Source organism: Amia ocellicauda, chromosome 3 (genome assembly GCF_036373705.1).
Source record: "Amia ocellicauda isolate fAmiCal2 chromosome 3, fAmiCal2.hap1, whole genome shotgun sequence".
Taxonomy (NCBI): Eukaryota; Metazoa; Chordata; class Actinopteri; order Amiiformes; family Amiidae; genus Amia; species Amia ocellicauda.
This window is the reverse complement of record NC_089852.1, coordinates 49220266-49245905: the sequence shown is the minus strand read 5'-3', so window position 1 is coordinate 49245905 and position 25640 is coordinate 49220266. Positions and strand designations below refer to the sequence as shown.

General features: G+C 37.0%; 1 protein-coding gene across 4 annotated transcripts in view; it reads right to left on the bottom strand.

Annotated features, from left to right (window-relative positions):
* Nucleotides 1-25640, bottom strand: part of grik1a (glutamate receptor, ionotropic, kainate 1a) — a 76944-nt gene that overhangs the window by 35859 nt on the left and 15445 nt on the right. For all 4 annotated transcript variants that reach the window (XM_066699844.1, XM_066699846.1, XM_066699843.1 and 1 more), the window contains exons 2-4: nt 15595-15762; nt 11787-12044; nt 1094-1275 (exon numbers count right to left, since the gene is read on the bottom strand). In XM_066699844.1, the coding sequence (XP_066555941.1) occupies nt 1094-1275; nt 11787-12044; nt 15595-15762 (608 nt within the window). The remainder of the gene's footprint in view (nt 1-1093; nt 1276-11786; nt 12045-15594; nt 15763-25640) is intronic.

Here is a 25640-nt window from a genome sequence, read left to right as displayed (position 1 = left end):
TGCTCTTCAGTTTCCACTTGAATTACAATACTATTTGATAGGGCCTGCATTTAGCTCTGCAGATATCAACTCATGGAAAATAGTCCAGTGCCACTTGATCTACAGACCAATTGAAAGCAGCAATGATGTTGATGCATTCTTTGAAGAGATGGGCTTCTTACAAGCTTTAGATGTACAGTAACAGATAGGAGCTGGTAATTGTCTGATACTGTCAACCTGCTTTGCTAGTTGTTTTCCTCTACAGGGGAAGACACAGAGACCTTGTCATTTTATAATGGCATACAACTCCTTTTCTTGCTGTTTTCTCATTTTGATGGTCCTTATCCCAAAGCCTTAGAGATAGCAGGCATTGTCAGCCTATGGGCATATAACTCAGTACAAACCCTCTCCTTATCATCACATAAAATGACAATACTCCTCTGTGCTTTCTAAAATGTACATCTGCAAAACAGATCCCTCTCAAAAGCTCTTTTGCAGATACTTGAATTTCTGATGTCAGCGTGTCTTTGCATATAGACAAAAGACACCAGAAAAGGAGTATAAATCAGCCCTATCTAGAGACCCTGTGGAAACGGGAGGTGAGAGCCGACATCACACCTTGTTTCTGATCTCTGAGTAACTTTCAGTCCTCTACAGCTATAACAACCTCCCTCACCGATTAAGGGCTTGAATTTGTTAAGTGATTACTGAATAAGCATGGCACAATTCCAGGCTGCTCACCTGATCCATTCCAGGGTACGTAATTCAGTAAGTAAGTGAACACTGATTGATAGGAGATGGAGCACAAATTCATTCATTTTTCTAAAATGCAGATTGCTATACTTTTTTCCAGTGTGCAATTCCTTCAACTTTGCACTTTCTAGTACAGCTCAGAGAAGCAGGTTTCTCCCGGTGTAGTGTCTTCCTGATTCTGGTTCATCCCAGAGGTGCTGAATGGGGAAGATGTTTTTTAGGTCTGTATCCCGAGTAGGTTATTTACAGCTTTCACCAAAGTTGTCCTTGAATTGCTCTTTCACGTCCTCAGCCTGTGGCAGGGTGCCTTATATACAAAGTCAGGTGGTGCAGTCTAAACAATACACAATTTGACACTCACCTGTTTCAGAATGTCTGCCGCGGTCTCGTACGTGCAGTCAAATATCACATAGAACTCCTTCCCTTTCTTCATCTCTTTCAGCAGCGGTCTAGCGTCCTTATTCCCCGTTGGAAGCTGTCGTATTTTAATTTTGATGTTGTACCGCGATGGTGCTTTGATCAGCTCCTGCATGCGTATCAAGCCTAAGAAAAATATGAAATAAATAACCCTTTAATGCACTCATGTTTATTTCCCCACATTTTCAAAAACAAGGATGACTTTTCTCTTCTCTTCTCTTTGTCATGCTACTTTAATCTCAAAAGGTAACCCAACAGCCAGCCTCCCTGAGCAAAATGTTTCAAAACAGATTCTCAGTCAAACCATAATATCAATACTTTCCCACAATTTCAGGTCAATTCTTAATTCCAATTGTCCTTCTTGAAAGAATATATCCCTCTTTCTCAAGTGGCAGAATCCATATTAAATATTAAAGTGAACATTTTTTATTACCTTACACTTTCACTCTAGTACTTGTATGTCATTAATATTTTAAAACAAATATTGTAAAATGTTTCTTAGTTATTAATTAGTATCATTTTATTATTTGTATGTTCAACTGATTGTTTTGAATAATATGATAAGGGGTAAGTTTTATTTTCAGCCTATTTGCATGCCTGAATTTCAATAAACACTTGGAGTACTGCCAGAACTGTCAATTGACTACAGATCGATAGAACAGCATGGCAACAACAAGAAGTGAGTAACCAAAGTAAATGTATCTTGGTGAAAAGCACATATTTTCATGGGCATAGTCATCCACTGCTTTTCAGCAACCTGCATTAGATAATTTCAATGTATTAATCATACATATAGCCTATTCCACTTTAATAATAAAACGTTCAGATTCAAACAGTTATCCTTCACAATTTAACTTTAAAATAATAACACATAACAAAACCCACAAATAAAATTAATCAAATAGTCAATCCCAGCTTCAACTTTGCCCAGAAAAGCAAGCAAACGAACGCAGCCTCATCCATTCTTTGCAGTGTGGAGACCAGTGAATTGTTATGGGACCTGAAGGAATTTGACATCTGTGTTGGATGGGGCTTTTGTAAGTGTGGATTTTTAAGACCTGCCCAATATAGACACTTTCCAGACTTGCCAAGTTCTAACAGCTTCAAAGTCAAACTCAAGGTCTGTACAAGATTATGGGAGTCTGATGTTACGCTTATCAGAGAGTGTATGCACTCATTGTAACATCTTACACTTTAAAATATTGAACTGCTTGACTTTTACTTATCAGAGAATTTCGACTTTCAACAAGTTTTAAAAATACTGCATTCGATTTCATCCTGCAAAAATGTGACCATTTTGAGGTCTGGTCTGTTGGCCTTTCAAAGGTTACCCTGCCTCGTTTTCACATTTAATTGAAGCATCCATGACAGGAATGTCTATGTTGTTATTTTTTACCAAGCTGTTTTCCATAGTTGAAAATTAGATTCCATGTCACAATGTGGGGAGATATCTTCTGCTTTAAATAAAGCAAAACAAGATACATCTCCAACAAACCAAACTTTAAAAAATGAGACAAAACTGAGCCAACTTTCACTCAAATCTTACAGCATTTCACAGTCCCAAAAATAAAAAATCACAGTCATAAGCAGAGACAGCTACAGCAATATAAACTCCTAATGCAGGTCTATGCCTGGTTTGTGGGGGGGTCTTGACATGTGTCAATTGCTATTAAACCCTAATCTCTCCATCTGAAAGTGCATTTTGCTGAACTGGGATTCTGATTGACACAGTGTCAGAATGTTCAGCCATTTACCATCATTTCCATAATTTGCAGCCCATTTGCGGATATAAGCAAGTGTCAATCAATAGTTCTGCATTCCACTTAAAAGTTACCAAGCAAAGGCAATAATGTCAAAGCATCTTAAAGTTATAAGGTAATAGCTTGGAAGCAAATCTAAAAAAACATTTAAGGAATATCTGTGAGCTTACCACACAAATCAACATGAATAAATTACATTTTTTCCAGGTATACCCTATGGATATAACACTGATATTTTATAACCCAAACTTTTACATGTTAGGAAGCCATTGAAAAAGTGAATCTTTACAATACTAAAAAGTTGGACGAATACAGTTAAGCCTCTAGATCTGTGGAACAGTCACCAAAAGTGACTAAGCAAAATAAAAAGATTGCCAAATAATATTAGCCACTGCAGTAAAGTCTACTTAATATTGAATTAGTAAAACACATCTAAGTAGAGTTCTTGCTGACTCACAATCTGTCATTTCCATCAGCTCTTGGTACCATTTTCTTACAATGGACAGTGTAATATTGAGAGCATTAATTTCTTATGAGGTCTAGGAATCGAAAAAAACTCATTATATTGTGCAACTCCCTATAGGGAGAAAAGAACATGATCCATCCTGTTAATATTCTTAGACCAGTGGGTGAGTGTTGCAAAGGGACATCACTTACACAAGTGGTTATGTCTTAAAACCAAGCCAGTGATTACATTCAAGGTTTAAAGCATTCAACCCAAAGGTATACATTCTGTTTACAAGAATAAGTACTTAGTTCCTTGCTTGTCGCCCATGTATGTGACCTTTAAATGTTTTTGTTTGTGTTTTAAATGAAAGTTCACAACAGGAAAATTAAGTAACTGATTAATTACAGGCAACAATCAGATAAACGTATTTAAGGAATCTGAAAGAATCATTTTGTCATATAATTATACTTTTTAAAATGTATTTATTAAGTTACATTTATGAAGCATCTTTTCAGGTGAAAATGTGCAATAGAAGCCTACTATAGTGATTAATAAATAATGAAAAACAGTGGTAACTATATGGCTGTAGTTGAAAGGATTCTTACCCTTCATTGTAAACAAGTTATTTGGTGTTTGATATGATTAATCTATACTTATTTATCAGTGATAGAAACTAATGACATACGAACTGAATAGCAACTGAATGGACTAAATATTTGTATGTACTCCTGTCTTCTCCCATAGACACCCTGCACTTTTAATGCATTTCAACCAAGTGGAATCTTTATACAGGACCTACGACAACCTTGACTTACGAAATTCTGTATTTACGACAAAGCCCATAAACCCGATTATTTTTCTATTTCGACTACATGGCAAAGTACAAATCTTCTCCAGCACCATCTCACTCCTCCAATTAGTTTGAAGTTTTCATCCTCCAAAAATTCCCCTTCACGAGTGTAAGCCATCATCACGATACAGATTAAGTGTTGAGAGTATGTTTTTTTACCTAGCATCTCTACCTTGTGGGTATAAGAAAGTAGAGATGAGTTATTTAGCTTTATTTGATTACCTTGTTTGTATATGATTTATTTAATTTTAATTATTCTACATTACCCTGTGTTTATGCATTATGTGCTGTATATGCGTTTAAATATAGTCTAACTTATGGTAACAACTTTTTACATTTAGCACGACTTACGACAGTAATTAACAAATTCCAACTTACAATAGCTCATAGGATCGGAACTCTGTCGTTCTGTCATTCATTCATAAGTAAAGTTTAATTAATAAGAATTATTGAACTACATTGAATAAAATTGTTTCAGGGTAGAAATACTTCCAACTACAGCTGTACAGACCACTGCAATTTTTTCTTAAATCAGCATCTCTACATGTATGGCAACCAATCCATTCATATTTTGTATTTGGAATTTGGGAGAAATGTTGTCAGTAGTTTACAGAATAAAACAAAAATATTCATTTTACCCAAACACATACCTATGAATAGTAAAACCAGAGAAACTGATAATTTTGCAGTGGTCTCTTAATTTCTTTCCAGAGCTGTATGAGAAGTGTGTGTGTGTGTTTCTGTCTCTGTATGTGTACACTCATTTGCCATGTTATGTCTTTAATTGGGGAAATTAAACAATCATGTTTGCAATTATGTAAAAAATAATAATGTGTGTGTGAATCATGTTTCTAGGAAGATAGTAGCACAATTAAAGTCAAAATTACTTCAAAGGAGAAGTTTCCAGCTAATGGGGATAGTGTACATTCCTTTGTATATTTGTCTCCAATAAGAGCTAATGCTTTATTCGTTTTTGAGCAGGCGTTTGCAATTACTCACATATGCACTTAAACATTAAAAACAAAATACCATGGGACAGTTTATTGGCCCTGTAATTATGTATTGGGACTGCTTTCAAGCTTTAAATGTCATGTTTGATGGGATAGTAATTATTCAGCAGTCTTGACAGAAATGTACGAAACCAAGTAAAACAAGTCTCCAGGGCATTTGTCTACTAATGTAACCATTAAAGAAAGCATCCACTGCTAACTGTAAAACAAAGGAGTACTTTGTGTACTAAACAGCCCCATCCTAGATTTATGCCTATTCCAAAAGGCTGGGGGCAGGGGGACAAAGAATACCTGGCTGTTTTCAGAACATCTATGCTGGATATTTAGAGGCAAAAAGCTAGAGACCAACTAGCAGCTACAGGACTGTTCCACTGCTCAGAACATTAAAGAGAGATTCCAGATCAGTGCAAACAGATGAAAGAGTTCATAGCCTAATTATCTCAGAAAATAAAAAGTGTGCAACAAGCACTGGATTGAGCAGACTCAGGAGATGTGATACCTACAAGCAGAGAGAATGGTATTCGTTAAAATTAAGTAGTCTTATTGCCTAAAATCAAACTCACTGGAAACAGCACAATGTTGATATATGTCCAACTTATTGCCACAATGTTAAAGTAATTCACAATTTGAGGGATCTATTTGTTACCAATTACGTCTTCCGCCACTTCAAAATAAATCAAAGTTGCCATTTCCATAGGTTTAGATAAGTTAGCATGATATTGCATGGGTTTCACAGTTACAGGATGTGCATTCAAGCATATATTTGCATATTTTATAATTTGGTCTCATTTGATTTTAATTTGGAATGTAAATGTGTTCTATCTCTATAAACAATGAAGACTAAACATTTACTAAATATAAACAATAATTGTCATAAAAAAAGAGGTTAGATACACTCCCCCAAAAGCTTCAAAAACCTAGGCAGGGGCAAACCATTAAAAATCTATGAACTAGAGAAATAAGCAGAAGGGCAGTAGTAATAAGAGCATGCAACACCAACTTCTGATTGCAGAGAAAAATATTTTGTGGGATGAAATGAGAAATGTGCAAAACGGTATAATAATGTGGCGATTTGATTTAGCCATACAGTGGCTGGAAAACAGCTGGGATTCTGGTTGCCACAGAAATTGAAATGGCAGAACCAGGCAAATGACAGCTTCCAATCCCAGTCCTGCAAATGGCTCTCTAAGAGGTCATTCATAAATTGACCTACATTTTTTTATTAATTGTTTTTTCTGCCCGCAGAAACCAAGACAGGATTAAATTAAATTAAATAAGGGAAACCACTAGGGACAAGCGATCACCGCACGTTAGTGTTTCTGTATTTCAACAGTCCCCCCCCCCCGCTCCAAATAAAAGAAGTCACCTCTAAAAGTTGGGACTTTGAAGGGCAATGCGTGAGAATGACAGAGAGTGTTGGATACTTGAGACAGAGTCAGTGGATAGATAAAGGGCTATATATCTGAAGCTCAAAAGGTGAAGGTAAATCGCAATAACAACCAATATTAATAACGAAAGTGGTCACAGTGTTTTTACAAATCTACCAGGAAATATCTTAGGAGGAGAAGGTCTTTGTATCAGATATACAACAGAGACTGGGACCATGACAGTGATAAAGAGTACTGGGATAGAGATAAGTAAAAAGAGATTAGATATGCCAAAAGGGATGTTAGCGAGCCACATTGCTATCAGTGTGCTGATTAATGCAAAACAGTCTCTCCAATTGCAGAGAACAGCCAGAGAGGCCTGCTGCAAGAAGTGTAAGGCTTAAAAGGTAAGAGAAAATGGCGAAAGGACTTAAACAAACACGTTATGCAAGGCTTTTACTGGGGAGGATGTGAAAAACATGCTTCAAGTGACAGATTGTCCTTCCACTGTGCTGGGTGACCTGTGCACAAACGAGTCAGGGCTCTTGGAGAGGCAGGAACGCTTCCAGATAATAAATTGAGAGTTGGTGTCCAAGTGCAGGGTTTCGGAACTCCTCTCATGAAGCGGAGGGTTTCATTGATCCATGAATCTGAACTAGTTGAACCATTAACGAATTAGCAAGGCATATGATGGAAAGGGTGTGATACTCTTTCATGTAGATGTGTTTGTGCATCATTAGTTGGCAACCTATTAAGAGTTGATTAGGATGAAGACAAGTGCTGTCCATGAAACAAGTTTATTTAATAAAATGTAAATGAAAAGACACTGAGTTTTCCCAAGGACCGGGATTGGAAAACCATGGAATAAGTAACAGACCACAGACCACTCCCTCTGTATGAATGCAAGCTTACATATTAAAAGTGATTGTACTAGACTTGTAAGTAATTTACACTCACCTAAAGGATTATTAAGAACACCTGTTCAATTTCTCATTAATGCAATTATCTAACCAACCAATCACATGGCAGTTGCTTCAATGCATTTAGGGGTGTGGTCCTGGTCAAGACAATCTCCTGAACTCCAAACTGAATGTCTGAATGGGAAAGAAAGGTGATTTAAGCAATTTTGAGCGTGGCATGGTTGTTGGTGCCAGACGGGCCGGTCTGAGTATTTCACAATCTGCTCAGTTACAGGGATTTTCACGCACAACCATTTCTAGGGTTTACAAAGAATGGTGTGAAAAGGGAAAAACATCCAGTATGCGGCAGTCCTGTGGGCGAAAATGCCTTGTTGATGCTAGAGGTCAGAGGAGAATGGGCCGACTGATTCAAGCTGATAGAAGAGCAACTTTGACTGAAATAACCACTCGTTACAACCGAGGTATGCAGCAAAGCATTTGTGAAGCCACAACACATACAACCTTGAGGCGGATGGGCTACAACAGCAGAAGACCCCACCGGGTACCACTCATCTCCACTACAAATAGGAAAAAGAGGCTACAATTTGCACAAGCTCACCAAAATTGGACAGTTGAAGACTGGAAAAATGTTGCCTGGTCTGATGAGTCTCGATTTCTGTTCAGACATTCAGATGGTAGAGTCAGAATTTGGCGTAAACAGAATGAGAACATGGATCCATCATGCCTTGTTACCACTGTGCAGGCTGGTGGTGGTGGTGTTATGGTGTGGGGGATGTTTTCTTGGCACACTTTAGGCCCCTTAGTGCCAATTGGGCATCGTTTAAATGCCACGGCCTACCTGAGCATTGTTTCTGACCATGTCCATCCCTTTATGACCACCATGTACCCATCCTCTGATGGCTACTTCCAGCAGGATAATGCAGCATGTCACAAAGGTCGAATCATTTCAAATTGGTTTCTTGAACATGACAATGAGTTCACTGTACTAAACTGGCCCCCACAGTCACCAGATCTCAACCCAATAGAGCATCTTTGGGATGTGGTGGAACGGGAGCTTCGTGCCCTGGATGTGCATCCCACAAATCTCCATCAACTGCAAGATGCTATCCTATCAATATGGGCCAACATTTCTAAAGAATGCTTTCAGCACCTTGTTGAATCAATGCCACGTAGAATTAAGGCAGTTCTGAAGGCGAAAGGGGCTCAAACACAGTATTAGTATGGTGTTCCTAATAATCCTTTAGGTGAATGTATATGTGTGAAGTGTGAAGAATAAAGAAAAAAAACGCACTCATATTACTTCAACAGCTGAATAACCATGTGCTGAGGACGCTGCTATGGTTTTTCCCTACCCTGCAGGTTGCACTTTAAGTTAGATAAAAAGCAATTACAGTCATATATGATCCATTATTACAGCTTCACGGCCTTCTGAAACACGGTGCATTGTTTTAATTGATCGATATATCCAATTGCTGTTGTTTTCTTTCTTTTGTACACATTTCTTTCATTGCAGACTTAATTGTTTAAATTAATTTGTCTTTGTTTGTTTTTAAATACTTTACCAATATGAATCAACATAATTTGCTTTCTGAAAATACCTCGGGTTCACTCAACTAGGTGTTGCTTGATTAATTAAGCACTCTAGCCTGTGTGGGAAAATTTGTAATCAAGATGAGAAAATAACCCATAATTTGAAGACAGGCTTTTTACCTTCTACTGCATAACACAATTACAAGATCTTTATCATCTACATGCAAGTATATTTAATATTTATCTTATATAATCCATTCAAAATAAAAATGTTTTATAAAATGCTTATATACAATATGTCCATGCAGTGGAACATTTGCTGTAACTGCAGTAAGTGTATGTATGAAGCATAACATGAGGGGAGACACAAACTGAACCAGGTAATTAAAGACAAATCAGCCAAATTTAATCTATTAAATTTCAGGTCACACAATCAATAATATGAGTTCAGCTGGAAGACTGCCTTTATGGTGTTACAAGATATAGCCCGGACAGGTTTAGAAAAGGAGATTCTTATAATCAACTTATAAAACGCAATCACTTAAGGCATCTCAGTGAACACCTTCGAAGTACAGCTCCAAAGAACATGCTATCTAATAAATCTGTTGTTTTTTTTCAATCCATATTTCTATTGTATGACACGTTCTGCTTAATAAAACAATGCTGAGATCCAGAAATATGTGCCACAAGATGTGTCAAGATAGTCACATGAAATCTAGCCCCATCTCCATGTAGTGAAGTTAAAATCTCTTGGATGCCTGCCTTTTACGACCCTCCTGTAAGTGGCTTGATACTCAGGCACACTCCCCCACACACTTTTATTTTTGCCTATTTGTTTAAAATTCTCCCAGTTCATTTAATTTAAAATAAGCCAAAGGTGCTTTAAATCTAATCGATTTCTATATGTGGTTCAAGTAGGTCACAAAGTCCTTCACCTCATAGACAAATCATGAAAATCAATACACAAGGAAATCTATTAAAAGTATTGCTATACATGGTCTTATTTTTATATTAGTCCTTATGCTGCTTGTGTTGCTCAATCATCTTTTATGCTTGTTACAAGAGCAGTGTGTATGATAAATATATATGTATTAGTAAACACGGGTCCTTCGCAAAGTTTGTGCATGTTCTCCCCTTATGAAACAAATACATTACTATTTAATAGTTGTGTGCCAGTTAAGACGCCAACCACATTAATATTTGAAACATTTTAATATTAAGATTTGGAACGAACAACCTTGGATGAACCATGGGGATTTTTAATTTGTTTTATTACAGCACATTCAGCCTTCTGTAAAGCATTTAGAAATGTTAATAATTGATTATTTGTAGCAAAAGCTTTGGCTTTATTTTGTTTTTCCACTTGCAGAGTAGTACCGTGGTCCTACAAATGAGAACAAGGTACATTCAAGCTAGAAAATCAAACTACTTTTTATGAAGGACACAAAAAATCTGCATACCCAATGTAGTCAATGTTTTGCTATCATCAATAATTACGCCACTATAACTTTCTCTGGCATACTTATATACTAGTTGTGCTTATTGCATGCTTTTTAAAGTGTGCAAAATATGAAAAAAACTAATTTTGAAGGGCTTATATGGAATGAATGGCATTTCCACTTTCTGTGCTTTATAAATACAAAGTGACGCGGATTAGGTTTTAATAATCACTTTGCGACCAACCACTTATTTTGCTCCTTTTTAAAATCCCATGGTTCGTGCCAACACTTGATAGAAACTGATGTCAAACAATATTCAGTGCTGCCAAACCCTCCCTATGTCCACCCCATTCTCCCACGTCAGAAAATCAATTGCAGCCTAAATCAGTGCTTTACGAATTGACTCATTTGCACTCGTCATTAAATTTACTTCAAAGCTTCATTCGGTTCAGTCCAATACTGATTCATTACACATTTCCAACTGCCAGCATAATAGCTTGATCAAATTAGCTCTCCTAGTTTAGCTAATTGTTTAATTAGAGTAGGGCTTGTTATGAACCCTGCTCCCTTCTTATTGCAGAATCAGGCTGTAATGATAGAGGGAGGGAGGGAATTGGGAGGGAGTTGGTTTGGTTGCCCTTGAGGTGTTGGAAAATGTATTCAAATTCCCTTTAAGATGAAAGTTGCTGAATCTAATAAGAACAGCTCCGGCACAGCAGTAGTCTACAAAGGACTATGGGTTATCAAATTGAACACCAACCCTGTATCTAGTGAGGACATACCTTTATAAAACAAAGCAGAAACATATTGTCTGCAAAAATCTGAGAGGCCAGATACTGGCTATGTAAGCAAGGAGAACAGAGAAAATTACCATCCATTTGCCTTCATAAAGACTAGTTCATCATAGAGATTGATCTTTCCTTTACTTAGTTTGTGATTATTAACAATACCACATTTTTAAGAATGCATTGAAAAAAACATTTATAAAGGCTATGATGATTACAATTTTGAATCAATAAATGTTGATATAACTCTTGAAACACAGCATTATTGTAGTTCGTGTTCCACATTCATGGGTTAATCACATCAATTGACTATTTCAGAGGAAAGGTACAATTGTGAGGAAAGTAAATCCCAACAATAGTTTTTGTGTGTACGATAAAGCTGATATGATAACTGATATTTATGTTGAGAGGATTTTGCTTATTTTGGGGATTAATAAATATGCTTTCATTTCATTAAGACAAAAGAGAACAAAAGCAGGGCTATCGGAAGCAGTGAAATGTCTCAACAGGAGCACTAAGAGTACCTACCAGTACTGTCTTCATAGACCACTGTGACAGTTTTCCATTTGTAATACTGCACCATGTCCAAAATGGCTCGGCTGATGGAAGCATAGTCTGGGTAGAGGTTGATGTAAAACGTGTCTTTGTTGTCCACTGATGGGTGCTTCCACCTGGTCTGGATGTGGGGAACTTCTAGCGCATTGCAGATGGACTGGACAGCACTGACCGAAGAGCTGTGAGAGGGCCCGAATACAGCGGCTACACCAAGCGCCAGCTGGTCACAGGCTAGCAGAAAGGACACACATACACACAAAAAAAGGAAAAATCTCAGCACAGGGTCTAGTAGATAATATGAAGAATATATTAGTCGGTTAGTAAACCTAGCTTAGGGAGACTAAGTTAGTTCTGCAGAGTTGACTAAAATTGCTGTAGGGCTGAGAACAGTGGTTAATTTAGGCCAAATTAATCAACAACTGATTTCACAAGGTCATTAAATGCTCAGTTGACATTAAAACCGTACCTTTCTAAAATCTGCCGTTTGCTTGTTGACTGTTTTTTTATTTCCCCACGCATTCAAGTATTCAAATGGCATACATTTTAAATTATGAAACGTATTGTAACAACCAACAACACATGAAAGACAGCAGTTAACAACGTATTTAACTCAGTGTAGGCCTATCCTAAGTCCAGTTCTTTTTAATGAATAGCTTTTAACTTCTAGTGTTTTTCTTATAGCTTTTATATTCTATGTAGCTTCTTGACAAAATGTTCCAGTACATTTCACTGTTGGGTTAAGCACAGGACCTTTGAAATCTTCTCATCAGTAGTCTCCTTGAACCACTGTATTATACTCATAATCTCTGTATCATGTTGATAGATAGATGGACCCTCAATGTGAAATTCCAACAATGCAGACTCTGCTGTCCACAATATAACATATTCAGGTTGTCTGGGTGTGGAAAACACCTCTGCAATGCACATGAGGTGTGGCACAGTGGCACAGTGGCGAAAGGAGGATTGTCCCATTCATTTTACTAATCTAGTGTCAGTTTATTGTTCGCTGTCTATTGTTAGCCGATTAATTCAATAAATCCCGAGAAACAGAAGATGGATAAAGTAGTGTCAAGGTGGAACAATAAATTATTCAAAGAAAGTAACTGTGTCATCTTTACCATGGACTCATTATGAGCAAGGTAAGACTTTCTGGTTATTAGCTATTTTGAATTTACTTGAGTGAGATGGTTATACAATAATTTTACCTTCATCAGTAATTAAGTAATATACCTTTACATTTTGAAGTGGAGTTTCGTTCCGGAAAAAACAACAAGAAATTAATTAACTTTTTAACTTTACTCTGCTGACTGAGGGATCCATTATTTTAAAAAGCCTATCTTGGGCTTCAATTTCTATTATAACTTTCTAGAAAATGTAATATCTAACTGATGTCAAATATGATTACTCTTTTTAAATAATAACTTCAGCTAATTCAGTCCCCTCTTACCAGCAATGACAATAAAATGTCCTAATTTCATAAGAGATGCCAACAGATAATGTAAAGGGTTGGATAATTACTTTATATATGAAAACTGTTTCAACATAAAATACACAATCTAACTTCATTTAACGAACATGCATGGGACCTGGGAAAATCATTGTTATATTAGTGAGTTCAAGTCTTTAATACAATATAATGCAATACAATACTCTGCATTAGAGAAAAGGAATAAGCCAAGAAAGGGAACTATATGTGCGTGTTGTCTGCTATTACTGCTAAGTGTTATGATGAACTGATTCAATCAAAATGTATACTGTATATATAGGAACTTTGAATTGGAAACTGAATTAAGCAGTGAGGGTTGTTTTTTTATTTTGGCATGAGCACAGTGTGAATTCACTTTTTGAGAATGACAGACTGTCTCCAGTCATATTGGACCTCAATGCTGTTTGTAGACAATGAAATTTCTATCTCAGGATGTAAATGCCATAGTGATTTAGAGGTAAATTAATTGAAGAACTGATATGTTATGCTATTCTATTCTGTGTGGTTTCTTGACAAAATGTTTCATTATGCCAACATTATAGCTTGCTGTTGAATGGAGCCAAACAAGAAAAGATTCATATTTGCTTTAAATTATCCAAGGTAACAGCCAGTCTTGCATAGAATGTGTTGTATTCATATTCTCTCATATAAGTGAAATGAGTTCAAACAAAGTCCTCATCAATATCTGTCCCTGAGAGATGCAAATCTATATTGCAAACATATTTCCATGGGGATCAGTAAAGGGCAATAGCTAATCAAGAATCGGCTATGGCCATATTGTTTTCACCTCATTTAAAAGAAATGCCCCTATAACATGAGAAAGCAATTGCAAATGGAAGAGTTCGGATATGTTCACTTCCAAAAGTGTACCCCTGGCGGTGACATCACCATTTCATTTACTGTGCATCATTTCAAGAGTAACACTCAAATAGATCTTGAAATCGCCCTTTGGAAATAACAATTTAATGTGCACTGATGTGATTTGGAACATACCATCCGGCGGGCAGACTGCTTGGAATAGTGAGCCACACTATTTGTTTATATTTGAGAGATTGAATCACTAAAATCCAATCAATATAGCTTTATAATCAAACACTCAAGTAATGACATCTTACTAATTATAACCAATATCCAAAGACAATGGTAGGTTTTTTGCAGTTACCCTATGATTTCATTCAAGACGGCCACTGACACCCCTAGGTGACAGAAGGATTGAGGTATTTAATGGTGTTGTAGGCTATTGTTGGTGTCAATTTATTTATTAAGGTTTTTAGTTTTGTTTATATAATGCACCTATACAAGTATTATGATGAGCTTGAACAAACATTTTTATTTCAGACAGTTTTCTTCCGCTGAGTCAGTCAATGCAAACTTGGTGGACAAAAAATATACAGACGGGGGTCAAATGAATAAATGAGTGGAGGAACATAACAAATGCAGATGCCTCCAAAGAGGAGTTCTGCATAATACAATTAAGCAATTAACATCCTATCATGCTCTGTGGCATGTATAAAAATGCTGAGCAGGCCCAGTTGACCTCGATTTTGGATCAAGATGGCAAGAGGAAATGATCTAAGTGACTTTGAAAGAGGGGTCATTATTGGAGCACGAATGGCAAGAGCTTCAGTCACAAAGACTGCTCAACTGGCTAGTGTTTCAATAGGAACAGTGACTAAAGTTACATCTGCATTGAGATCTATGGAAAAGACATCAGTAAATAAGGTTGGAAATTGTGGTCAAAAGCGCACATCTTTTGGAAGAATGGTGTTCATCCCTCCAGTAGAGTCCAGAGACTCGTAGAATCTTTGCCAAGAGCATTGAAGCTGTTCTGGAGGCTCGTGGTGCCCAACACCTTACTGAGACACTTTATGCTGGTTTTTCCATTTGTCACCCGTCTGTACATAACATTGTGAGCTGTGGTTTTGCAATTGTTCATTAAATCATTAATCTTGTAGTGAGTTTAGTGCTGCTGTTATCACACTCTGTATTAAGCTGCTACATTTGATACATACATATTAAACTCTGCAACATGTGGACATAGAGAACAAGACCTGAAGCTGGCCAAAGGCAGATAACACAATTCAAATCGTATGGATCTATTCTTGACATTTATCATTTGCATTCTTTTCAAGTCAAACCACATAACTCGTTAATCAGATTTAGGGGCAGAATGTATTACATTAATCAAGATGCAATTAAATCTCCTGTTGGATACAAAAGAAAAATCATAATTTCCAATTATTTACAGTGCAATGATTCTGAAAAATAGAATGTAAAATGAGAACAAAAACTTACCTCTTCTGGAGGCTTCAAAACTATCAAAGAGGTTTATTCTCTGAATGTCGTAGGTCAACGTGGTGTTTGGCATTAAGGTCCTGTTTCGGTTTATATTGGTGACAGCAAATTTGAAGGCTAGTTCCTCTACACTGATAGGCTCATTCTCCAGGGTTTCAAAAATCCCCCCTGTGAAGAAAAAAAAAAAAAAACACTTTCAGATGAGCAAACAGAGGACAAACATAACACGATCTGCTTTGGGAGATTTGTTCTAGAAATCAAGGAACGTGTCAATATGAAGATATGTCATTTTTAACATCATCAGGTAAGTTAATCTTAGAAAAGCCAAGTATGTGTCTTAATAAACTAATACATGTTAGGCTGGGGAAAAAAAGGCAAGAATCTTGTATGAGAGTAATTATAAAACAGGGACCTGGTTGGATTTTAGAGGTGGTTGATTACTCATGGTGAAATGCAGAGGTTCAAATAACACACCAGGTGTTTAATTTAGTAATGGTTGACCCAGTGAAGCTCTGCCCTATGCTATTTATGCTGTCCTGAAATTGTATAAAGGCTGCAGAGGTGGTTTATATCAGAAAGACCTTTTTAGTGCAAACAACAACAACTAGAAATGTTGACATTTTCTATATGCAGACATTTTCTAATACGTAATGTTTGTTAGGGGCGTGGGTGACGCACTCCACTGACTATTTGAGTATAGAAGTCAAAGGGGTTAAATATCAAACACCCTTTGATGCCACCCCACTGTTTTTTTACCATCATCATCATCAAAGTTTATTGGGAGAAAGAAGGGGGCAGCTAAATTCTGGATTAAACTATATCGAACCTTCGCTGGTGCTTGGAGAATAATTGTGCCAAAAGAAAATGTGGTTCCTAAAAATGAATATGAGTACTATAAAACATAAGATCATCAAAACATCATCAGAACTACAGCTGTTGGAAATGCAATGATTTATCGCATCAGTGGAACAACAACAAAAAAGGCAGTAAAGAAAAACATTTCAGACCAATACATAAAAACTGAGAAATATAGGTAGAACTGAAAACAAATAAAAATTAAACCATTCTGCTTTTTAAATAATTAATGTGATGTATTATCCATCTTTTATCATTGTAGCACACTTCTCTACAGCTTCCTCCTCGAGCGAATACTAAACTACATCAATGGGATACTAAGAGGAAACATATGTCACACAAGATGTGGTGTCATCATTTACCGTTATTTGCTTCACTGTAGCCAGGGGTGCACAGTAAAATTACACTGCTCAGTGGAGACTGCGATTTAAAAAAGAGTGAAGAGTGAAAACCATGTCTGCCAGTAGAGAACCACTATTTTTCTCATTATTTTAAGTAAAGTTTATGCCGTTCCAAAGTGTGATATGAAAGCATCTGGAAACAAGTCTTCCACCGCACACACTGACAAGAATATACAGAGAATGGACTGACAAAAGGGCAGAAAGTTACAAAGGGCGTGCATTCAAGAGGAATGTTATATACAGCCCATGAACAGCAATATATTGGGGAGACCTATCTGCATTGTTTAGAAGTGCCTTAGAAAAGTACTGAAGACTGAATGTCTGAAACAAACACTCTAATTAGGTTTTATAGTGCAAATCAACCTTAATTCTGGTTTTCAAATTAAAAATATAAATATTTCAGTCATTTATTTTATAGTTAAACTTTTCCCAAACTTTTTCTTTTTAATTAGTGTAAACACCACGTTTTAACATCTGGTTGATCTTGAACAGGGGATATGGCATGAAAAAGGTATCTCACTAAAACTGAAAGCTAACTAATGAACTAGGTTTCAAACAGGAGAGTCGCCGTTCTTACTTAATTGAGCTTGAAAATGATTAACTGAGATGATAACCTGAGTGAATGTTCACTTAATTGGGTAGCTGTTACCCTTTCTTTGACAAAATATTTGATTCTCTAAGGAAATGTATAATGAAGACAATTGGAGACCCGATTAACTACTGGTAATCCATAGCTGTCCAGTCAGTGAAACAAATAGATGACAGACTGTTATGTTGCTGATGTACAGGTATATTTTTCTTCTTAATCCTAGGGAAGACTTTTCTCAAAACCGATTCAACATTCTACATCTACATTCTACCATATTACCTGAGGGGTATAAGATTGCTTCAGCAGCTAAAATGATATGGAAATTATTGGTCAGGTACCCCATGTGACACCTGCTATAGAGGTGCTTTGGTTTCACTAAGTGTGACCTATCTGAAATGCCTACTCACAATGATGAACTATATTTGGCCGGCACTAATGTCAATATTCATTTCTATTACATGGAGTATGATACTTCACCAATGCTGTTGTTTCCCTCGTTTGTGAAGAGTAACAGAACATTTCAGTCAACAGGGTGGTTGTGACTAGATAAAAGGCAAATAAAATGTCACTTTCCCGTATGAGAATCACTGTTCACTGCCCATCTCTGTTTCGACAGTACAACACATCATATTTGGCAGGAGAAGGGGAAAACAGCTCCCAGCCTCCAAATGAACCAGAGATATTTAATTCAAGTTGAGTGGTCTGTGAAATGTAAGATCCAGACTAAATGGTAGCTATATGTAGGCTAAGATTATTAAACAGGATCTGCTTGGTAGTTTAACTATTAAATAGTAATAGGACTCTAAGAGGAGGATTTCCTTCACTGTATGTGTCACTCAACAGACTGAACAAACAGAATGAAATGCAATCTGCCAGAGGCACATTCACTCAGAAAATGAAGTGTGTTATCATCAATTATTTTAAAATTGTCCCCACAGAATTAACTTACCATGCACTTGAAATCCAATTTAGCAATGCTCACACTCGTGTGATGCTAAATCAATCTTGGTTTTGTTTAATGTGCTTTTCTCATGCTTTAATCAAACAAGACTCAAAAATGTCTTTTGTCGCCTCAAATTTTTCTACTCCACAAAGTAAGCAGAGCTCCTAAAAGTACACAGGAGGTCAAATCGACTTGCTGTAATGCAAATCCCCAGTAAGTCACAGGGGTGTAGTATTTATTCCAATGCAGTGTAGTTCGTCTACATGACATAATGGACAAATACTCCAGTGAATTAACACACTTCAGAGTTAACCATACATCAATCAAATACCCCCATGAAGAGGTGGAAAATGGGAATCCTATCAGCACATTTTGAGAAAATTACACATCCCAAGCCCAGAAACACATGAACTTTCTGTTTATCTAATATATCCAATGGAAAACTGTCATTAGGATTTGGGTTGCAATTTGTTTCAATATAATCCAGGCCAAGCTTAATAAAATACTTTAGTTAATGAGATAACTAAGCACACCGGTGCCACACTTTCCAATTTAAGGAGAAGAAACACAGGAAATGTTAATAAAATTCAATTTAAGAGTCTCTGTCAAACAATAGATCTGAAACTACAACCGAAGTTGTATAACTGATAACACTGCGTCCAGTAATGGAGCGAGATTTTATTAAAAACGTCACATGATAATGACATTCATTTTAGTAATATAGATAGCCATGAAAAATTGATTTATAAATTTCCCTCATCCACATTTATGTTGAATTGAGTAATAGCAATTCAAGCTAATGGGTAAACCATTAATGGGATTAATCTCTATTTAGGTAAGGTCATATTTCAACAACCTTTTGCAAGACTAATTAATTTTAAAAACACAGCAGAGCATTATTATATATATATATATATATATATATATATATATATATATATATATAATGTATTATTGGCTCATGAAAAAGGAAAAAAGGTGACTAAGGAACGCTAACCCCTACAAACAGTAATATCCTACGCATTATAAAGTGAAGGATGATTTTATTATAGTATAGAAAATACTTCAAACAACTTAATGTGAAAAAAATGTTTTATGATGATTATATATATACTGAAAGAAATATGGAATGTTTCTAAGTACAAAGTGTCACATTCTAAATGTTGTTCAATTTATAGTGCTGGGAATGCAGTTTGACACAAAGTGTTCTTCGAAATGGAGAATGAACGACTACATTTGTTTCCTCTGAAAGGTAAGTGGCAGTGTGACCGAAAACAACCTGGCGAGCTGTAAAGATATGTAAGGCTGCCTTGGAGGTGACCATATCATTCGCAGAGACTAATAGGATTAGTGCTCAACTGCAGAGATAGCAATACTGTGATTTAGCATTTCTCTGGGAAAAGCTATTGCCAGATTCATTGCTCAGGGTATCGCTCTGTGATTTTCCACTGCCCTGAGGGAGAAGAAGAAATAAAGCTTTAACAAATGGCAATAAAATAGGAACCGAGATACAGTCAGTCAGAAATTAATTCAGAGATAAATTTTCCTTTTAAGCTCGAGCCGTCCTTGGCTGCTTCTCTGGGCTAGATCTGTGGATATCATAGTGAGAAACTCCTAACTACAGCTAGTTCCCACCCTAGGGGGGCATTGTTTGGGTTTCATTCCAATTGAGGGCTTAATTATACAAAAATATTTACAAAAAGTATCCACTTAACTCAGCCAATGTTAATCTTTTACCAGATGCAAACAAGGTGGTGATTTAAAAATGCCCCTAGCTTTTTTAGACCTTAGCTTTCTTTACTGCAGGGGATTTGTGCTTGAGGCTGCTGTCTGTCCGACTTCGCTCAGCTCCTAGTGAATACTGAGTCTCGAAGCCACGATGTGGTGCAAGCGCCTATAGCTATTTCTCCAGCAACGGCAAGGGACTTATATGTACAGTAATGTGATGACAAGAAGTTTTGCAGTGTCACCATTCTAAGCACAACGTGCCCAAACAGAGAAACAGTGAAATGAGGCAAGTTATAGTGTAAAGATGAAAAACTGGGGATTGTAGCATTGAAGTTAAAATACATTTGGGAAACATACAACATAATTCCAGCCCAAAGGAGATAGAATCCACTAAAAACTTAAAATTGTTGTCTAAAACCACTGAAGCCATGAAATCTGAAGCCATGAATGATCAGGGAATGCATCCAACCGCTCTCAAATGGGATTTAAATCTGATCTGATCATTAAAGACATCAAGAAAATTCTGCTTGATGAGTAAAAATATTCCTGATGTGTATAAAACATGATGAAAACCAAAGGAAGGCTGAGTACCGATATCAAATGCCATCACTGAGCTGATTTTCACTGCTTGTGGGCACAGAAATTAAAAACCTGTAAAGGAATTAAAAAAAAAAAAAAAAAAAAAAAAAATTGATCAATTTTATCCTTTGCTTTACCTCTAAATCAATTCCACACCTGTCAAATTGGAATTTCCTGCCCAAATTCTGCAACATAGGCTTCATTTGGAATAAAATCTTGTCACCTCATGAAAAACTCAATAACTCCTAATAGACATTTCAGCTTCATTGGAACGGAAAAACCTCAGAAGAATGTTTTGCCTTTATAAGCAACCCCTGCATTCTGCTAAAATTACTGGAGCTGATCGAAGTGTCTTTAATTCTGCTCTAAACCTGACTGTATGCTGCAGTCGAGGAACAATAAACGTGCATATTGCGTACGATCTTCAATCAGCTAATTTTTTGCAGGATTTGATGGAGAAATTGTGATAGATTTTCTGAAGAAAAAGGGTCTCCTTGGGATATTACTGTGAATAACCTTTTTTCCTTTCTTTTTTTAGTTCATGAGTGCAGCCTCCAATGTAAAACTGAGAGACCTTTGTCTGACTTTATGAGTTACTCACTAGTACTCAGATTCCTCACTGAGTTGACCAAGTGAATGCTTGAATGAGCAGATGCTTCATTTTTCTCCTTTGCAATTAAAAATAAGGGGAGAAAAGACATGAGTTCACCCTTCAAAAACTAAAAAATATCAAATTCCCTTTCAGCTTTTTTTTTTAAATATCAAATTGTACTTCCTCCCCATAGTATGTGCTTATTTTACAACCTGTTTATGTTCTCCTTGGTAGTTTTGGCTTAGAAGAAGCATATTAGAAACTAAATATATTAGCAGAAATATCTGAAACAACAGCTATTTGCATTTAATTTTAATGGATGTGAAAAATGGTCAATGTAACTTGCAATTTAAAGCCCATTAAGTGTGCCTGCACAACAGTACCATGGAGAATTATCTCTTAAAAAAAAAAAGCCTCCCTCCCTCATGTAGGGGAAAAGGAAGTAGAGGACTACCAGACTGCATCTGAAATTGTTTGGTGTCTCAAAGCTACAGAACAAATGTAAATCTGTGTTCAAAATGCATTACAGTTATTTTACAGTCTTGTGGCTTGCCTTCAAGGGGCTACTGTCTGCCAGTAATTAGGTAACATTTGCTTGCCTGACCAGTGACAAGCTGTGGGCAGAGGGGCAATGTAGCTACCAGTCTCCCCTTGGCAGGAAAGGCAGGAGGCTTGGGGGAGGAGGCTCACACAGCAGGGGGTACTGTCTTGGGCGAGTTTCAATAATCTAGCCTGGCCCTTTATCAAGTGTTCTGTCACTGGTTGCTGTGAGTTTGCTGCCTGAACTATCCTTTTGCTTAATAAAATAAAACTCACTGTTAATTTATTATTGAAGAAGCCACAGATCATATAAATAAAATAAAATAGAAAATAAAATAGTTAATGTCTCACAAAAATTATATACGTACTTTTCTCTATAGATAAATATTATTCCTTTTGCAATGCTTTCAAAAAATACAAAGAAAAGTGTTTGTATATATATATACACTCACCTAAAGGATTATTAGGAACACCTGTTCAATTTCTCATTAATGCAATTATCTAACCAACCAATCACATGGCAGTTTCTTCAATGCATTTAGGGGTGTGGTCCTGGTCAAGACAATCTCCTGAACTCCAAACTGAATGTCTGAATGGGAAAGAAAGGTGATTTAAGCAATTTTGAGCATGGCATGGTTGTTGGTGCCAGACGGGCCGGTCTGAGTATTTCACAATCTGCTCAGTTACTGGGATTTTCACGCACAACCATTTCTAGGGTTTACAAAGAATTGTGTGAAAAGGGAAAAACATCCAGTATGCGGCAGTCCTGTGGGCGAAAATGCCTTGTTGATGCTAGAGGTCAGAGGAGAATGGTCCGACTGATTCAAGCTGATAGAAGAGCAACTTTGACTGAAATAACCACTCGATACAACCGAGGTATGCAGCAAAGCATTTGTGAAGCCACAACACGTACAACCTTGAGGCGGATGGGCTACAACAGCAGAAGACCCCACCGGGTACCACTCATCTCCACTACAAATAGGAAAAAGAGGCTACAATTTGCACAAGCTCACCAAAATTGGACAGTTGAAGACTGGAAAAATGTTGCCTGGTCTGATGAGTCTCGATTTCTGTTGAGACATTCAGATGGTAGAGTCAGAATTTGGTGTAAACAGAATGAGAACATGGATCCATCATGCCTTGTTACCACTGTGCAGGCTGGTGGTGGTGGTGTAATGGTGTGGGGGATGTTTTCTTGGCACACTTTAGGCCCCTTAGTGCCAATTGGGCATCGTTTAAATGCCACGGCCTACCTGAGCATTGTTTCTGACCATGTCCATCCCTTTATGACCACCATGTACCCATCCTCTGATGGCTACTTCCAGCAGGATAATGCACCATGTCACAAAGGTCGAATCATTTCAAATTGGTTTCTTGAACATGACAATGAGTTCACTGTACTAAACTGGCCCCCACAGTCACCAGATCTCAACCCAATAGAGCATCTTTGGGATGTGGTGGAACGGGAGCTTCGTGCCCTGGATGTGCATCCCACAAATCTCCATCAACTGCAAGATGCTATCCTATCAATATGGGCCAACATTTCTAAAGAATGCTTTCAGCACCTTGTTGAATCAATGCCACGTAGAATTAAGGCAGTTCTGAAGGCGAAAGTGGGTCAAACACAGTATTAGTATGGTGTTCCTAATAATCCTTTAGGTGAGTGTATATTATCCAATTGAATTGAATCCAAAAAGTACTACATATTTTTTATAATAATCCCCACAGATTCAGTAACATTTACCAAGATTAAAATATCTGTCATTTATCCTGAAGACTACACTCTCTTTTGTGCTAAACCACATTGTTCGAGGGGAAATAAACGTTTAACAATTATATAAGTTAATAAGTGGGTCTCTTAGTGTATAAGAGAGATCATCTCGTGCAGTTTAAAAGGTAAAAAAGGTATGCCAAGGTATGCTCTGCGATTGGTTGGCTTCTCATATGATTTATATTATAATATGATGCCTTAGGAAGGGGCTCACAAGGAAGAATAAAGTGAACTTGCTGACTTCATATTGCTGTTTGCTGGGTAAGGTATTTTTTTGTTTCATTGCTAACTGTTAGCCTGAAGAAAACCATCTATAATATATTTCATAAATGTGTTTAGTGTCTCTTCTCCTGTACTTTGCTATAATTTTAATTCAACTTTTTGTAGAGAAACTGTTACAGTAAGTCTTCTTCTCTGATCAACATCTGGAAATGCCAATATTTATGATTTATGAAGCTAGTTCTCTTGCATTCTTATATAAACATTGTAATACATATCTCCATTTCATTATCTGTTGTACATGATTAGCTTGTGAGCATAGGACTTCTGAGTAGTGGAGGTGTGTGATCTGAAGAGTGATTCTTCACTATGTTCTTGACAAATGGAGTTGTGGCAAACAACCCAAGGAACTCTACACCATGGAGCACCTGATTCCAAAAGTAAATGACTCTGGTGGTTCAATAATGTTGTGTGGTGCATTTTCCTGGCATGGCCTGGGTCCACTCCATTCTATTAGGAGGCAGAGTTGATGCAGTATGATACTATCCAGAGCAAGCATTTCTTCCTAGTTGGGAGGGGTGTCTTCGAGGACAACAATGCTCCAGTCAACAGGGCACATGTTGCCAATGAGTGGTCTGAGAACGTATAGATACTATACGTTCAGCTGGTGAGGAGACAACTGACACTTTTATGATGTGTACCACTCAGGCTGTTGAAACCTGAACATCAAATTAGCCCTGGGAAATCCAAACTTCCCAGTCATTTTTAATATAACTGGCAGTAAAAGTGAGTCCTTTCACACACCAGTCTGGACATGGTATTCCACTTCCTTTGAAGTTGCTTTCACTCTTCTCTCTCTCCAGCACACCTAAAAAAAAGTTTGGCATCTAGGCATGCAAAACTGCAAATCCAGTCTCTCTGGTATGGTACCTTTTAAATATACCAAAGGGATTTTCAACACAAGTTTCTCTAATATACTTGGCTCTCTAATATTAAAAGCTCTTTGTGAATGTTGTATTGGCATACCTTTTTCCAGACTTTCCAGAAAGAATTCTCTATCTGTTTGAAATGCACTTTTTTTTCCCCCAATTTCCTTTTAAAGACTGAGAATATTCAAGAGTTACCTGGAAGATTTCTGATGATCCCACTACAAAATGTTATGAATTGCACTGTATGTGGACTATGAAGGCATATTGTCTTTCGCTCTGAATTCTACCAAATTCAAAATACTTCTTTAAGAAGAAAAAACAGTAGGCAGGCTTGACCCATTTCCGATGATCTTCTAAGCCTTCTGAATTCATGCTCATCGTAATACATCCTCTCACAAATTCAAAGAGCTATGTGGTAATCAAACAGGAACTTACATCCACTGACTTTGAAGGGTGAGATTTAAACTCTCAAACCTCACATGTATACTCACCCCAGGATCAACCTGCTGAATGCCATTTTCCGATTTCAGAGTGGCAACTACACCACATCTCTGCCCAAAGGTTGTTCCAGTCAGGGGTAGCAGTTATTATAGGGTTAATCTGTGGGACAAACCACTTGGGAGAAAAAGCAAACGGCAAACCTCGGAACAGGAAAATATGTGCATAGAGTGTCATTATATCTTTGTAATCCTGACTGACTCACACAAGGGAAAAACTGTATCTCAAAGGAAAAAAGCCTTGCTGACTGTTTTCTTGTGTGTTTTTCCTTTTGATAATACATAGACTTTGCAAATTGAAGCAATAATGATCTGCTTCTACTTAGTTACTGATTTATTCATTATTCAAATCAGACATCAGCTTGTAGACACTGAGGCTTGATCTGCAAAAGTTGGCCTTCTC